The sequence below is a fragment of the Natrix helvetica genome (genome assembly GCF_964273705.1).
Source record: "Natrix helvetica genome assembly, chromosome: 7".
NCBI classification, from domain to species: domain Eukaryota; kingdom Metazoa; phylum Chordata; class Lepidosauria; order Squamata; family Natricidae; genus Natrix; species Natrix helvetica.
The window spans coordinates 76,020,236-76,037,776 of record NC_138558.1 but is presented as its reverse complement, the minus strand read 5'-3'; the positions used below and the strand labels follow the sequence as shown (position 1 = coordinate 76,037,776).

Here is a 17,541-nt window from a genome sequence, read left to right as displayed (position 1 = left end):
TCCAGAGCAGACAGTTTGAGGTTGTGGGGGTTTGAGGATGTAACAACGGAGTCGGGTAGAGCACTCCAGGCATTGACCACTCTGTTGCTGAAGTCATATTTTCTGCAATCGAGTTTGGAGCGGTTTACTTTGAGTTTGTATCAATTGTTTGCCCATGTATTATTGAGGTTGAAGCTGAAGTAGTTGTTGACAGGTAGAACGTTGTAGCAGACAATTTTGTGTACTATGGTTAGGTCAGACCTTAGTCGGCGTAGTTCCAGATTGTCCAAACCCAAAATTTCAAGCAAGGTGGCATAAGGGATTCTGTTGTGAGCAGAGGAGTGGAGGACTCTTCTCGTGAAATACCTCTGGACTCGCTCAATTGCATTAATGTCCGATATACAGTGAGGATTCCAGGCAGACGAGCTGTATTCGAGGATTGGTCTGGCAAAGGTTTTGTATGCCCTAGTTTGCAGTACAGAGTTACTGGAGAAGAAGCTTTGCAAAATTAGGTTAACAACTCTTAATGCCTTTTGGGCAATGCTGTTACAGTGAGCTCTGGAGCTTAGATCATTTGAGATGAGTACTCCAAGGTCCTTGACAGAGTGAGTATCGTCTACGAGGTCATATCAACCCAGCTTGTATTTAGTGTTCTGATTTTTCCTGCCAATGTGTAAGGCATTTGTTGGTTGAGATTTGGAGTTGCCAAATGTTTGACCATTCTGACGCATAGCCAGGGTCACATCCCAAAGATGCTTTTTTAAATCAAAACACAACAACTATACTTTCTTTAATCCTCTTTCTCTTCTTCCTCGCCCTGGGGAACCCCAACTAAAACTCAATAATAATAATAATAAATATTTATTTCTTAGCCGCACCCTCTCCCGAAGGACTCGGGGCGGCGTACAACAAAACATAGGAAATAAACAATCAAGACGATTGTTCACCCCAAATGTCTGTAGCTTGGATTAATTTCATTTACACCAATATTAGTGGTGGGTTGCAATTTTTTACTACCGTTTACTAAGCATCCGGGCGGGTGGGCGGAGCCTCCTGCCATCGCTACTACCGGTTTGCCCGATCTGGTCCGAATCGGGAGCAACCCACCTCTGGCCAATATTGGAAAACAGCTATAAATGTTCTCAACTTGATATCTTGGCAACTTCCCTCAATATAGCTGGAGCCACACGTTGAGAATGGATTTCACCCTCTCTCGTTTAACACAAAAACAAAACAAAAAACTGGAAACCCAATCTTATAATGAACTTGTGAAAGGTCGTTTGAAGGTTAAATAATCATGATACGCATGAATAATTTACATGCACAGACAAATATGGTGTCAGATCCAGGGCTGCATTGATGAAGTTTGTATTTCACCTAGCTGGCTACTTCCAAGGACAATCTTGGTAATATAAAGCAGTAAGAAGGAAGGTTTTTAAGGAGAGAATGGACAGACACTTGTCTGGAATGGTACAGAGTCTCCTGCTTGAGCAGGGGGTTGGACTAGAAGACCTCCAAGGTCCCTTCCAGCTCTAATTTTGACTGAATTTAAAAGGTGATGTGCAACTGTTATTTAGATTTCCTTAGATAAAGGGAAAGGTTCCCCTCGCGCATATGTGCTAGTCGTTCCCGACTCTAGGGGGCAGTGTTCATCTCCGTTTCAAAACCGAAGAGCCGGCGCTGTCCGAAGACGTCTCCGTGGTCATGTGGCCGGCATGACTCAATGCCGAAGGTGCACGGAACGCTGTGACCTTCCCACCAAAGGTGGTTCCTGTTTTTCCACTTGCATTTTTTAGGTGCTTTCGAACTGCTAGGTTGGCAGAATCTGGGACAAGTAACAAGAACTCACTCCGTTACGTGGCACTAGGGATTCAAACCGCCAAACTGCCGACCTTTTCTGATCGACAAGCTTAGCATCTTAACCACTGAGCCACCACGTCCCATTCGATTGCCTCACTTTTTTGTTTTCTGAAAATCACATGGCTCAAGAGACTTACACTTGCTTGAAATGTTAGCTAACAATATGTCAGCCAGTTTGATCTAGTGGTGAAGGCACCAGGAACCAGAAGGCCATGAGTTCTAGTCCTACCTTTGGCTGAAAAGCCACTTGGGTGACTTTGGGTTAATCCCCAGGAGACAGTGAGTTCTAGTCCCACTTTAGGCACAAAATTCAGTTGGTGACTTTGGGCCAATCCCCAGGTGACGGTGAGTTCTTATCCCACCTTAGACATGAAAGCCAATTGGATGACTTGGGCCAATCAGCAGGAAACTGGGAGTTCTAGCTCCGTTTTAGGCACAAAAGGCGGCTGGGTGACTTTGGATCAATTGGCAATAGACTGGGAGTTCTAGTCCCACCTTAATCCTGAAAGCTAGTTGGGTGACTTGGGCCGGTCATTCTCTCTCAGCCCAATTCACCTCACAGGATTGTTGTTGTGGGAAAAATAGGGGGAGGAAGGTGTGTGGCATATGTTTGTTTGTTTGTTTTATTGGATTTATATGCATATGTTTCCACCCTATGCATTTTTGGGAAAAAACAATACTAAAGGCAGGATAAAGGCATTCTATCTCCAATGCACCGTTTTGGCTTCCAGGTTGGTGCAGGAGGCCTTCCGTTTTGAGCCTGGCCTCAAAATGCGACTGTCCCCCCCCCCCACATGCATGCGCCCCGCCCCCTGTGCATGCACGGCAGAGAACCGAAGATCAACTGGCCGGTGGGAGTCTCATGCGCATGCGCGGTGGAACTGGACTGGGCTGCCCGCAGAGGGCTCAGTTTGCTATTTGTGGCGCGCGTGTGGCATGCAATTTGCTTTGAATTATCGAACAAGATAATGAATGATTATGATTCAACAAAACATGCATTTTATTATTATCATTAGAACTATATAACTTGTTAAACGTAACTAACATTGTTTTATTTATTTAAAATGTGATTAAATATAACAGTGGCATAACTAAAAATTAGAAAGGGGAACAACGGAAGATTATAAGTCAATACAAATCTGTGTATTATGATTAGAATTATATAAGTTTGTTAAACACAACAAATATGATTATAGGCATTTTGTTTGTAGTAAAAGGCGTGACATCAAGAATATGGACAGTGGAATAAAAAATAATATATTGAAATACTGAATAATTAAGGAAAGATTATAATTCAACAAAATATGTGTATTATTACTCAAAGTTGATAAGATTGTTACTTGTATTACATATGAAGAATATTGTTTTATTTGTACTGAAAGGTAGGACACCCTGGCCCCTCACTGTTCACACAACAGTATGTTTATAGAAAAATACAAAAACTTCTTAAAAGAGAAAAGAAATGCAATTTGATTGCCTCCAGTCAGAGGTATATTTATACCGTATTTTTGGAGCATAAGACGCACCTTTTTCCTCCTTAAAAGAGGGTGAAAATTTGGGTGCGTCTTATACACTGAATGTAGCCCCACCCATCCACCGGCCCCCACCCTTTGCCTCCCAGCAATTTACCTCTTTGCAGCAAACGGGAGCTTGCAGAGGCTTCAATAAACTATAGCCGTGATGGCGAACCTATGGTACGCGTGCCAGAAGTGGCACGCGGAGCCATTTGTCAGGGCACGCGAGGCTCTGCCCTGTCAGCTGGCCAGTGCGCATGCGCGCGCTGGCCAGCTGAGTTCACCTTTTTAAAAGCTATTTTTCGCCTTCCCCAGGCTCCAGAGGCTTTATAGGAGCCTGGGGAGGGTGAAAAGAGCCTCCCCCGCCCCCCCGGAGGCTTCAGGGACCGTCCCTGAAGCCTTTGGAACGCTTAAAACCACCCTCCGAGCAAACCGGAAGTGACTTCCGGGTTGCTCGGAGCGTCATTTTAAGCGTTCCAAAGGCTTCAGGGACCGTCTGGACGGCTGAGGGAGGGGGGACTCTATGGCCTTCCTGCCATGTGTCCCGCACAGGAATCCGTCCCCTGGGGCTTTGCGCGGGCGTCGCAAGGATTAAGCCGAAAGGGGGGGGAAGCAAAGGGGGCTTTGTTGTCCTCCTTCTCCTTCTCCTCCTTTCCCCCTCCGGCCCGAACGCGGCACCAGGGCCTGGCAGGCAGCAAATGAATCGGAGCCTGCCGACTGGAGGAAGAGGGTGAGAGGCGGGTCCTGTGAACGGCGGTAGCAGCGGCGGCAATAGTCGCAACTCGGCGGCGGGCCGCCCCGACTGGGAGACAAAGGAGGGGAAAAGCAGCAGGCAGCTGAGTTGCGACTATTGAGCGTGGCGCAGCGCCGCCTAAGGCTGGGATCGAGGCGGCTGCGCGGCCTGCCTGGCGTGGCGCGGCTAGAGGAGGAGGAGGAGGAGGCGAGGGCGGCGCGACTTCCGGGTGACTCGGATGGTCGTTTTAAGAGCTCTGAAGGCTTCAGGGAAGCCTCGGGACGGTCCCTGAACAGGCACGAGACGTGCGTCTCGATCGCCCGGGCTCGGATCGCCTCCGCCGTGCGGCGCCTCGGGCCCGGCGTCCTTGTACCACTCCGCCCAGCCTCTGCGCACTCGCCAGCCGCCTCGATCCCTTGCGCCGCTCCGCCCAGCCTCTGCGCGCTCGCCCGGCCTTCACATTGCTGCCGCCGCCGCCAGGACGGGCTCGGCCGAAGGGAAGTCCATCAGGCCTCCGCGGCGGCGAGGCCTGACGGACTTCCCTTCGGCCGAGCCCGTCCTGGCGGCGGCGGCAGCGATGTGAAGGCCGGGCGAGGGCGCAGAGGCTGGGCGGAGCGGCGCAAGGGATCGAGGCGGCTGGCGAGCGCGCAGAGGCTGGGCGGAGCGGCGCAAGGGATTGAGGTGGCTGGCGAGCGCGCAGAGGCTGGGCGGAGCGGCGCAAGGGATCGAGGCAGCTGGCGAGTGCGCAGAGGATGGGCGGAGCGGCGCAAGGGATCGAGGCGGCTGGCAAGCGCGCAGAGGCTGGGCGGAGCGGCGCAAGGGATCGAGGCGGCTGGCGAGCACGCAGAGGCTGGGCGGAGCGGCGCAAGGGATCGAGGCGGCTGGCGAGTGCGCAGAGGCTGGGCGGAGCGGTACAAGGACACCGGGCCCGAGGCGCCACGCGGCGGAGGCGATCCGAGCCCGGGCGATCGAGACGCACGTCTCGTGCCTGTTCACGGACCGTCCCGAAGCTTCCCTGAAGCCTTCAGAGCTCTTAAAACGACCATCCGAGCAACCCGGAAGTCACTTCCGGGTTGCTCGGAGGGTGGTTTTAAGTGTTCCGAAGGCTTCAGGGAAGCCTCCGGACGTTCCCTGAAGCCTCCGGGGGCCGGGGGAGGCTCTTTTCGCCCTCCCCAGGCTCCTATAAAGCCTCTGGAGCCTGGGGAGGGCGAAAAAAGCATGCAAAAATGGGCGCGTGGTGCGCGCATGCGCACTGGGGGGCGCGTTGCATTATGGGTGCGGCACGCCCGCACACGACCCCCCCCGCGCTCCCCCCACTTATGGCACGCGAGCCAAAAAAGGTTCGCCATCGCTGTACTATAGCAATCCCTGCAGCCTGAAACAGCTGATGATCGGGAGAAATTGAAAGTGAAACTTAATGTTTGCTCCACAGGGCAAATTGCTGGGAGGCAGATTTTTTTTTCCCTTGTGCTAATCAGGCTGTTTGCTGCAATGAGGTAAGTCAACAACTATAAATGCCTATAAAAGATTCAAATTATTAGACTTATTTTTTAAAGACTGCTTTATTATTGTTCTAGACAACTTTAACAAAATGAAGATGATTTTTAAAATAAATGCTTGATCTGAAGAGGCCCCCTGCTATTGTTTTAAAAAGTGCTATTCTTTTAAATAGCAGAGAATAACTATACTTCCAGAAAGCACATTTTAACAGCGTCTGTACAAGTATAGTCTGAAATATAACAGTACAGTGTATATTGTCTGTGCTGTTGGTTGCAAGGAGGCAAATTGCTGGGAGGCAGAGGCAGATATTTTCCCCTTGTTTTCCTCCCCAAAATCTAGGTGCGTCTTATACATCGGAGCATCTTATACTCCGAAAAATATGGGGTATATGTTTTTTCCCCCTTAAATATGTTTTCCCTGGGTTTGCCGGCAAATATCTTATCGCTCCTGTTTCATCTGTCCCTTTTCTGATGTTAAGGGGGGTTTTATTCATTGTCTTTCGGGATTCCAGACGCAACAGAAGGGACGAAAATTACGTCTCCTTTTTCTTTCTCCTTTTGAGTTTTACATCACCCTCTGCCTCACTGCACGTCCATCTTGGTCCTGCAGCTGTCTCAATCTTCATCCTCATTCTTTCCAGACAGCTTTGAGCAATGAACTGGTAAATTCTTTTTTTTTTAAACAGTCTAAATAAAAAATTAGTTTTTTGGGGGGAAGAAAAATTCAGTTTCTTTCTCTCCTTGTCTTCAATACCTGATGAGGTCACCCTCTGCTAAGACAAGGTGAGTTGACTCCTGAGTCTGATTACGGGTGATTTCTGGGGGAGCTTTCTGACCCAGGCTTCCTTAAAAAACATGAAGCAAAGTCTTGGTCCCGGCAAAACCCCTTTTATTTACACGACTGTGAATTCTTTCATTCGCAGTGCGCAAGGCTTGGCAAACAGTCTTTCCGAGGAATGTTTATCCACACGAAGCTTATCTCGCTTGGAGAGCTGCCGGATAACTAGTTTCCAAACGCAGGGCAAGGCAACACTTGGCACAGAGTCTCTTAGGGTCACAAACAGAACTTCCACTTTTGTCCCACGACCGAAGGGACAAAATGATTCCTGCAAAAGCCCCCTCCCCATTCACTCCTCTTTTGTTTCCTATGGGAGGGGCCAATCACCTCCAAGGTGGGGCTTTACTCCCAAGTCGACCCTGCTTTCTTACTTCTTTTTGTTTTCTAAGCAACTGTGTGCATGTGCACACTTGGAACAGGCTCCAGCTGTTCCTCTGCCTCACTGCTGTCTAGCTCCCTCTCTGCCTCCGACGCAGAGCCCTCGTCTGAGCTTCCCTCAGGGCCCAGGACTGGCCCAGGTTCCTCCACAACCCTCCTCACTCTCCGACTCTGCTGCCAGCTCTACTGGCCGCTGGTGGGCCACAACAGAGAGACACATGTGTGTCCCTCTTCACGGAGACACACATGACTCCGTGGAGAGTGGAAATGACAACTGCAGCAAAGAGCAAAGAACCGTTGAGTAAACTGGCTCTTCAAAACCTCTCCCAATTAGGAGAGGACAGGAGATGGCCCACCTATGCTCTGGAGGGCTGCTCCTTGTGATGGTGGAATCCAGGGAGACTGAGTGCTAGCAGAGGACAGGATTAATCACAACTGCCGCTAGGGTCTTTGAAAGACCCATGTGTTCACTGGCCTCACTTCAACTTGCGTTAGATAGTGACAGATAGAATTGTAGTTATTTACTGCTAAAATGATACGTTATGCTTTTTTTCCTCCCCCCTCCCTCCCTTTGTCACTGTTTTTATTTTATTTTTTAAAGCACCCTCTATGCATTTTTACATATTCTTTGTTAAGGAATTATCTATCACAATTATTTTGGTGTTTTGCTTTTTTCCTTTTTTGTCGTTATTTTTAAGACAATAAAATTCCTTCCTTCTCTTCCTCTTCTTCTTTTCTTCTCCTCCTCTTCTTATTCTTCTTCCTCCTTTTCCTCTTTTCTTTTTCCTTTTCCTCCTCCTTCTTCATTTCTTCATCTCCTCCTCCTCCTTCCTTTTCCTCCTTTTCTTCTTCATACTCTTTTCTTCTTTCTTTTCTTTTCCTCTTCTTCTTTTCTTCCTCTTCTTTCTTCTTCCTTTTCCTGCTCCTCCTCCTCTTCATCTCCTCCTCCTCCTTCCTTCTTTTTCCTCTACTTCTCTTCCTCTTATTTATTATTTTATTACTATTTTCTTTCTTTTATTTTCTTTCTTTGTACTTTTTATTCTTTCTCTGTGTTTCTTTTTGTTTAATTCATATCTGCTGTTACTTGTACATTTAAGATCTTTAATAAATACATGTTTCTTTTTCTTTTTAAAGAATCAGATTGCAGGTGAATAGGACTCCCTTTGTCGAAGTAGAGGTACTTCAAAATCCACTCAGAAAGTAATCCCACACAGTTACGTAACTCTCTTCACACTTAGGCAAGGATAAGCCGGAAGAAGTTAAAGGATTCATCCAGCATTTGCCAAAGTGGCTAAGACGCTGAGCTTGTCGATCAGAAAGGTCGGCAGTTTGGCGGTTCGAATCCCTAGCGCCGTGTAACGGAGTGAGCTCCCGTTACTTGTCCCAGCTTCTGCCAACCTAGCATTTCAAAAGCATGTAAAAAACGCAGGTAGAAAAATAGGAACCACCTTTGGTGGGAAGGGAACAGCGTTCTGTGCGCCTTCAGCGTTGATTCATGCCGGCCACATGACCACGGAGACGTCTTCGGACAGCGCTGGCTCTTCGGCTTTGAAACGGAGATGAGCACCACCCTCTAGAGTCGGGAATGACTGGCACATATGTGCAAGGGGAACCTTTACCTTTAGAGCAGAGAAATTTCGGAGCAGGCCACGTGTTGTCTTTTCCAGCAAAAACTCACCAAAGATTGGAGAACATTTGTCCAGAAACCATGCTGAGAAACTGTAAAGCGAAGCCAAGCAAAAGAGCAGGAATTGTTTAATTCACTCTTACGAAGCAAGGTGAGAGTACACATGGTTGCAAGATGCAGCTTCAGGGGAAAAGTAGATCCCCATTTCTCACTATGAATCATCCCTTACAAAGATTTGTTCCATCCTGATTTTCCCTGGACAGCCTCTGCAGCCGGATTCAACCTGGGCTGCAGTCTATTAATTAACCCAGCCCTGGGCAGCTAATGTCTCCCTCGTTCTTTGTATTCCAAAGAAGACCAAAACCCATAAGTCCTTGACTTATGACCACGATGGAGCTCAAAATCTCTGTTGTGAAGCGAGACATTTGCTGAGTTGGGTTTTGAACCCATTTTTCTTGCCACCGTTGTTAAGTGAATCGCTGCAGGTGTTAAGTTAGTAACCGAGTCGTTAAGTGAATCTGGCTTCCCCCCTTGACTTTGCTCATCCGAAGGTCACAAAAGGGGATCACGTGACCCCGGGACACTGCGACCGTCATAAATGTGAGTCAGTTGCCAAGAATCCGAATTTTGATCATGTGATTATGTTTTATGTTTTATGGTTGATACTTTAGATTTTAGATTGTTTTATATTTTAGATATTAGATATATATTATATATTATGTATTTTTTTAATTTTTTTATTTCATATTTTATTTTATACTTTATTTTATTTTACTATTTTACTTTATTTTATTTTATATTTTATTTATTATTTTATTTATCATTTTATTATTTATTATTTTTTTATTTCATATTTTATTTTATGATTTCATATTATTTTATTATTTTACTATTTTATTTTATTATTTTACTATTTTATCTTATTATTTTACTATTTTATTTTATTATTTTTCTATGAGGGAAGTATGGACAAAACACAGGTAATTCTCAACTTCCAGAAGTCCACTTAGTGTCCGTTCCAAGTTACAACAGCACTCAAAAAAGTGGCTTATGACCCTTTCCATAAGGAGAAAAGTGGCCTCGTTTGCTTTCTGCATCCGATGGTGATTAGTTCTGCCGAGATATTTTTGTCGATAAACCTGTTTAGGCCTCGTTAATTCTGACGCGCAAATGGTTTTACGACCAGATACAGCCAGCTCACCGAGGAATAATCTCCTAGCGCCTGCCCTATTAAAACACGCACGCATGTCAATTTAAACATCAGAAATGAAGACCGGAAAAAGCTTTGCCCGTCTGTAAACGAAAGCAATTTTTCAGCCGTGTAAACACACTCCATTTTCCCTGACGTCTTAAGCCCGTCATGGCGAACCAGCCGTTGCCCCGGCCCCACCGTGCATACGCCTGCGCCTCCCGCCTCCCAGCTGATTTTCGGGTCTCTGCCGTGCATGTGGGAGACATGTGTGCAAGCACAGTATGTGTGGGGGTCCCACACGCATGCACGGGGGGTGGGGAGTCACACAGGGGGTGCGGTACGCGCCCCCACAGCCCATTTCTGGTCCCAGGAGGCTTTAGGGAGGCCTGCTAGGCCCAAAACGGGCCGCGTGGGTGGTGCGACGCCCCTCCCGCTGCCTATTTTTGGTCCCAGTAGGTTTCAGGGAGGCCTGCTGGACCCCAAATGGGGTACGGAGGAAGGGAGCCGCGCATGCAGGCGTTTCGGCACACAAGGACAAAAAGGTCGGCCATGCCTATCCTAACCCATCCCGTCTTTTGAAGCAAAAAGTTGTGATTTGATGATAATGCCTTATTTTACTGAGAGTCAGAAGTAATATTTCTTTTTCTTTTTCTCTGACCCTCCCTCACTTCGTTTCCTCCTCTTCCTCTCCACCGTTTTCCTCTTTACTTTTGTATTTTGTATCTCATTTTACCTTATAACTCAATAAAAACATTAAACCGGAGGCAGGAGACGGGGAGAAGAATACAGGTAGTCCTCAAGTTACAACGGTTCTCTTACTGATCACTCAAAGTTACAAAGGCACTGAAAAAGGACCCTTTTCCACACTTACGACCGTTGCAGACTCCCCCCGTGGTCACATTAACAAAATTCAGGCCCTCGGCAACTGACTCATAGTTAGGACGCTCACAGCGTTCCTGGAGGTGGGGGTGGGGGTGTCTCACATAATTCCCCTTTTGCGAACTTCCGGCAAGGAGAGTCAACGGGTAAGCCAGATCCACTTAGCGACGGGGTGGCTAATTTAGCCTGCTGCGGTGATTCACTTAACAAACGTTGCAAGAAAAGTCGCAAAATGGGGCAAAACTCACTGAAGCAACGTCTCCGTTATCAGCATACATTCTGGGTGCAATAGAAGGAGAAGGCTCGGACGAGGGCTCTGCGTCAGAGGCAGAGACGGGGCTGAAGCTGTCCGGCAGTTCTCAGTTGCCTTTGGAGTCAGGGAGGCAGAGGAACAGCTGGAGCCTGTTCCCAGTGTGCGCATGCGCAGAGCTGCCGGAAGAAAAGAACAACTCAAAAATCAGGGATGACTTGGGAGTAAAGCCACAGGTGGACGGTGAATGGCCCCTCCCAGAGGGAATAAAAGGGGATCGAAAGGGGAGGGGGCTTTTGCAGGAAACAATTCATTTGTTCAGTCGTTGGATTGATTTCAGGAGTGTGAAGATCTGTCCGTGAATCCCAGAGACTCTGTGCCAAGTCTTTCCTTGCACAGCACCTCATTTGGGAAAATATCTACACGGCATCTTTCCAAGACAGATAAAGTCTGTGGTCATAAATATTCCTTTGAAAGACCGTTTGCCAGGCCTTGGCTGAAAGTGAATGGGAGGAATTCACATGCGTTTAATAAAAGGGGTTTTGTCAGGACCAGGACTCTGCTTTGTGCTTTTTGGGGAAGCCTCCGTCAGAGCACCCGGTCTCCTCAACATCTGGATAATTTCCTATCCAAGTCTAGGACTTCCTGGTGCGTCTGAATCCATATCCTAAGCAGGTGTGACTCGCTCTTAGCTCTTAAGGTCTCAAGCGAAGGTTGGTTAAATATTACACCTGAGCTAGACCAAAGGGATATGTGGACACACACAATGTAAACACAAGCATTTTTGTGGCTTTTGTTGCAAAGGTTCCTCCTTGCAACATTTATTTGCTCTAACCTGGAAATCACTCAGTGCATATCAAACCTCATGTGACATTTTCCTAAAAGCCAACAGCTGCCTGAAGCTTGATAGTAGAATCAGGCAAAGAAAATATCAAGGCTAGCATTTCTTGGACAAGAGGAAGGAAGGAGAATGGAAGGAGGAAGGAAGGAAGGAGGATGGAAGGAGGGAGGAAGGAAAGAAAGAAGGAGAAAAAGGGAGGGATAGAGGGCGAGAGGAAAAGATGGAAGGAAGGGGATACAGCCCATCCTTCACAGCTCCTTCACACCACTTACTTGACCAATAACAGCTAGTCCTCGCCTTACAACAGTTCATTTAACAACTGTTCAAAGTCACAACAATGAAAACAGCGAGTTAAGATCACTTGTCACCATTTGTGATCATAATTTGGACACTTGGTAACTGGCTCATATTTATGACGGTCACAGTGTCCCGTTTGTGTGTGTGCGCGTGTGTCACGCGATCCCCTTTTGCGACCTTCTAACAAGCCAAGTGTGGGGAAAAGCCAGATTCACTTAACAACGGTGTTATTAACTTTGCGACTGCAGCAATTTGCTTAACAACCGGGGCACAAAACATCTCCAAAGTGACCCAACGCTCCCTTTAACAGCTGTCTCCCTTAGCGGAAGAGAGAGGTTCAACCCAATTGTGGTCATAAGTGCAGATGCAAGAGTTGCGAGCTACGTCCACAGAGGTTTTGCTACGTCCTGATTCCCGTTTTAAAAAATGGTCTTGCTGCTTTAGAACCTGCTGGGTGAGTTTGGAAGTCAGCGGGTGGTACGACAAACAAAGCTTAAATTCAATAATTGTTCAAGTGTGTGTGTCCTCCTGTAGCCACTCAGCAGAAAGGACACACTGTGCCTTACCGAACAAACACAACACGCTCATCGATTCCCCAAGGAAGCATATACAATTCAGGAGAACAGAGCGGGAAGGGGCCTCAGAGGTCTTCTAGTCCAACCCCCTGCTCAGGCAGGAGATCCCCATTTCCCCATTTCAGGCCAGTCTCTTCTTGAAAACCTCCCCGTGTTGGAGCATTTGCCACTTCTGGTGGCCAGCTGTTCCACCGGCTAATCGTCCTCACTGACTTTGTTCCCTTTCAAACAGAAGGGAACTCTGCAAGGCTTTGCCAACTTCAAGGAGGCCAAGGGCAGCCCCCCCAGGCACCCCCTGAGAAATAAACCATGCTGAATTGCAAACCCCACCCCCCCACCCAAAGACCCTTGTCATTTCACAAGGCACCCCCTGGACTCCCTTGGAAGGCCCAAGGGCCCAACTCTCCTGCGGGGCATGGAAGGGCTTGGACCAGACCTCTCCTCCTTCTCCTGCTTTCTCCTTCTGCCTTTCTCCTCTCTCCTTCTCTCTTCCTCCTCCTTCTCCCTCTTCTCCCTCCCCTTGTCCCTGTCCTCCTCCTTTTTCTTCTTTTTCCTCCTCCTCTTCCCTCTTTCTCCTTCTCCCACTTTCTCCTCTTCCCTTTCTCTCCTTCTTCCACTCTCCTCCTCTTCCTTTCTCCTCCCTATTCCTCCTTTTCCTTCTCCTCTCTTTCTTTCTTCCTCCTCCTCTTCCCTTTTCCCTTCTCCCTCTTTCTCCTCCCCCCATTCTTCCTCCTTCCTCTTCCTCCCTCTCCCCTTCCCTCCTTCTTCTTCCTCCTTTCTTTCTCTTTCTTCCTCCTCCTCTTCTCTCTTTCGCCTTCTCCCTCTTTCTCCTTCCTCTTCCTCCCTCTCCTCTTTCCTTTTCCTCCTTCTCTCTTCCTCCCTCTTTCTCCTCTTCCTCCTCCTCCCTCTTTCTCCTCCCCCCCATCCTTCGTCCTCCTTCCTCTTCCCTCCCTTTCTCCCTCTTCCTCCTCCTCCGTCTAAGCGGCGCATCTTCTGCCCCAGCCCAGCCAGGCGCGGGGGATGCCCGGGGGCGGCGGGAGGCGAGCGCGGAGCCGAGCAGGCCCAGCGGGGGCCTTGGCCTGGCCACCTTCCCGGGCTGCCCTCCGGCCTCCCTCCCTCCTTCCCTCGGCCGCTCTCACCTCTCCCACCAGCCCCTGCCAGTCGCTCTCGCTGCGGCTGCCGTTCATGGCTGCCCCGCCGGGCCTTTCCACTCCTCCTTCTCCGGCTTCTCCTCCTCCTCCGGCCGGCTGGGCAAGAGAGGCGGGTCCCTGCGGAAGCCTCCCCGCTAAGCCGCTTCCAGCCCCGGCCGGCGCCAGCAGAGGGCACGGAAGGGGCTTTCGAGGTCCTCTAGCCCACCCGCCCCCCGCGGTCCTCGGCTTACGACCACCCTTCGGCCCCGGATTCCTGCCGTTAAGCGAGACCACCGCTAGTAGTCCTCGGCTTTACGGCCACCCTTCAGCCCCAGATTTCTGTTGTTAAATGAGACCAACACCAGCAGTCCTCAGCTTTACGGCCACCGTTCAGCCCCAGATTTCTGTTGTTAAATGAGACCAACACCAGCAGTCCTCAGCTTTATGGCCACCGTTCAGCCCCAGATTTCTGTTGTTAAATGAGACCAACACCAGCAGTCCTCAGCTTTACGGCCACCGTTCAGCACCAGATTTGTGTTGTTAAATGAGACCAACACCAGCAGTCCTCGGCTTTACGGCCACCCTTCAGCCCCAGATTTCTGTTGTTAAATGAGACCAACACCAGCAGTCCTCAGCTTTACGGCCACCGTTCAGCACCAGATTTCTGCCGTTAAGCGAGACCACCGCTGGTAGTCCTTGGCTTACAACCACCCTTCAGCTTCAGATTTCTGTTGTTAAATGAGACCAACACCAGCAGTCCTCAGCTTACAACCAGCCTTCAGCCCTAGGATAGACTAGAATGGAGAAGAGAGGAATGAAGAATAGAAATAGAAATAGAAATGAATGGAATAGAAGAGTTGGAAGGGACCTTGAAGGTCATCTAGTCCTACCCCATGTTTAGGCAGGAAACCCTACACCACTTCAGACAAATAATTATCCAACCTCTTCTTAAAAACTTCCAGTGTTGGGACATTTACAACTTCTGGAGGCAAGTAAATTCCACTGATTAATTGTTCTCACTGTCAGGAAATTTCTCCTTATTTCTAAGTTGCTTCTCTCCTTGATTAGTTTCCACCCATTGCTTCTTGTTCTGCCTTCAGGTGCCTTGGAGAATAGCTTGACTCCCTCTTCTTTGTGGCAACCCCTGAGATATTGGAAGACTGCTATCCTGTCTCCCCTAGTCCTTCTTTTCATTAAACAAGACATACCCAGTTCCTGCAGCCCGTTCTTATCTTCCCATCCCAATATCAAACTTTTTAATTTTATTTTAAATGCAGGGGAATTTCCGTAAAATAGAATAAAACACTCAGGCACCACAAATGGATCGCTGGAGACCTTTAAAGATTGGCCGTGCAGAGAGGTCACCCCAAAGGAGAAACACGGAAAGCGACGTCTGTCCTCGCCAACCTTAAATCCCAAACTTCCAAACAGCAGGAAGCCAATTCCGACATGCTAAGCCACCTTCTGTTTTTAAAGCTTCAATCTGGGTTTGCTAAGCTTTATGCTTGCGATTTTGCTCAAAATAAGAAACTAGGATGCCAAACAGGACACTAGGGTGCAAACTCCCTTGAGGGGTATCTTATGGTGGTTTCAACTGCTGGATTTTTCTCAAGGTCGATCCCCATCCAGATGTTTCGTTTCGAATCCCCAGTTATATTTTCCTGGATTTAGCTCTAATCCTTCTTAAGGTGTATCCATCACTGGAACATAAGCCACCTCCTCCTCTGCCGCCCCCTTCTTCTTCTTTTGCCCTCCATCGTTCCCAGCATGAGGCTCTTCTCCAGGGAGTCCTCCTTCCTTCTCATCAGGTGGCCAAAGTCTTTGAGTTTCCTCTTCAGGATCTGGCCTTCTAAAGAGCAGCCAGGGTGGATCTCCTGTAGGACTGACCGGTTGGATCTCCTTGCAGTCCAAGGGACTCAATGCAGGAGTCTTCTTCTCCAGCACCAGAGTTCAAAGGCCTCCATTCTTTGGCGCTCATCCTTCCTCAATGGTCCAACCTTCACAGCCAATCATTGCAACTGGGAAAACCACAGCCTTGACTATGTGCCCTTTTGTTGGCAAGGGGATGTCTCTGCTTTTTAGGATGCTGTCTAGATTTGCCACAGCTTTCCTCCCCAGGAGCAAGCCTTTTTTAACTTCTTGGCTGCAGTCCCCATCTGCGATGACCTTGGAGCCCAGGAAAGTAAAATCTGTCACTCCCTCCAAGTCTTCCCCATCTATTTGCCAGGAATTGAGAGGGCCGGATGCCATGATATTAGTCTTCTTAATGTTGAATTTCAAGCCAACTTTTGCCCTCTCCTCTTTTACCCGCGTCAAGGGGCTCTTTAGTTCCTCTTCACTTTCTGCCATTAGAGTGGCATCATCTGCATATCTGAGGGTGTTGATATTTATCCCAGCAATCTTAATTCCAACTTTCAATTCATCTGTCCCTGCCTTTCTCATTAGCTTTTCCAAACCCTGGAATTTAACCCATCATTGCTCTGAGTTAATTAAAATCTACTTTTTATTTTTTGGAAAGCCTGACCTGCATGTTTGACCTATTCTCAGTTTTGATTCATTAATCAATCTCTACCATTAGGTTCTTTCGCAACCAGGGGTTGAGAGATACATGCGACTGTCGGCCTCGATGCCTTCATCCACGCTAATTCAATTAGGATAGAACAAGAAGCAATGGGTGGAAACTAATCAAGGAGAGAAGCAACTTAGAACTGAGGAGAAATTTCCTGACAGAACAATTAATCAGTGGAACAATTTGCCTCCAGAAGTTGTGAATGCCCCAACACTGGAAGTCTTTAAGAAGATGTTGGATAACCATTTGTCTGAAACGGTATAGGGTTTCCTGCCTAGGCAGGGGGTTGGACTAGAAGGCCTCCAAGGTCCCTCCCAATTCTGCTATTGCATTGCATTGTATAATTCCGACACGCTCTGAGTTATAAATCGCACATCCTCGCTCAACACTTGCCACAATTAGACACCACATTGTGTTTTAGCATAATGAGGGGTGCGGATTGACCGAACCAGTAGTAGCGGCCGCAGGAGGCTCCGCCCACTCATCCGGATGCTTCTGCGCATGTGCAGAAACATCACGCATGCGGGGAGCAAGCACGGGAGTGCGCCCAAACCAGTAGTAAAAGAATTAGCAACCCACCTCTGGTGCGATGGCCTAGAGATGGAGCTCTCATCTCACTATCAGGACTTCGATCCTAGATACAGGCAGATATTTTCTCTCTGGGCGCAATGAGATTATATCTGCTGTGGGGGGGGAAAAAACCTCAGCATTGGAGACAGGAAAGGCATCCGGCCAGTAAATACGCAGCTCCATTCAGTTGCCCAGATTCCATCCCAGCGAGGGATTATGGGGTCATTAAAAGAAGATGATGGGTGGGGGTGGGTGTATGTATGTATGTATGTATGTAGGTATGTAGGTAGGTAGGTAGGTAGGTAGGTAGGTAGATAGATAGATGATAGATAGATAGATAGATAGATAGATAGATAGATGATAGATAGATAGATAGATGATATATAGATATAGATATAGACATACATACATACATACATTTCTTTTCATAGATTTTCACGGGTACAGATATGCAGGTCTTGTTGTATTCGGGTCTTTTCCCATGTAAGATTGAGAGTGTCTTGGCGACGTTTCGATGAGGTCCCACTCGCCATCTTCAGGCTGGTCCCTTCGGCTTCGTGCTTGTGCGAGCAAAGCGTGATCGGAGCTGCCGTCTTTCTATAAATATTGGGTGTGTGTATGTGTGGAGTGCTGGCTTTGTTGTTGTAAGCGGGTTGGTTGGCTGTGTTGTAACATCTTGATTAGTTGATGGAGTTGATGTTTGCAGATTAGGCGGCTGTTTCGTAACATCCTGTGTGGCTGAGGTACTGGCTGTGGTTGCATTTCGTCTATGGGATGGGTTTGGGTTTGAGTCTGGTGAGGGTGGTTGGT

The 17,541-nt window shown here is 48.1% G+C and overlaps 1 protein-coding gene across 1 annotated transcript in view; it reads right to left on the bottom strand.

The window, feature by feature from the left end:
* CCDC149 (coiled-coil domain containing 149) overlaps positions 1 to 13,761 on the bottom strand; it is a gene marked incomplete at its 3' end in the record, with an annotated part of 36,680 nt that extends 22,919 nt beyond the window's left edge. The window contains exon 1 of the mRNA XM_081960299.1: positions 13,602 to 13,761. Coding sequence (XP_081816425.1) covers positions 13,602 to 13,649 — 48 coding nt within the window. The remainder of the gene's footprint in view (positions 1 to 13,601) is intronic.
* Positions 13,762 to 17,541: the final 3,780 nt, after the last annotated feature.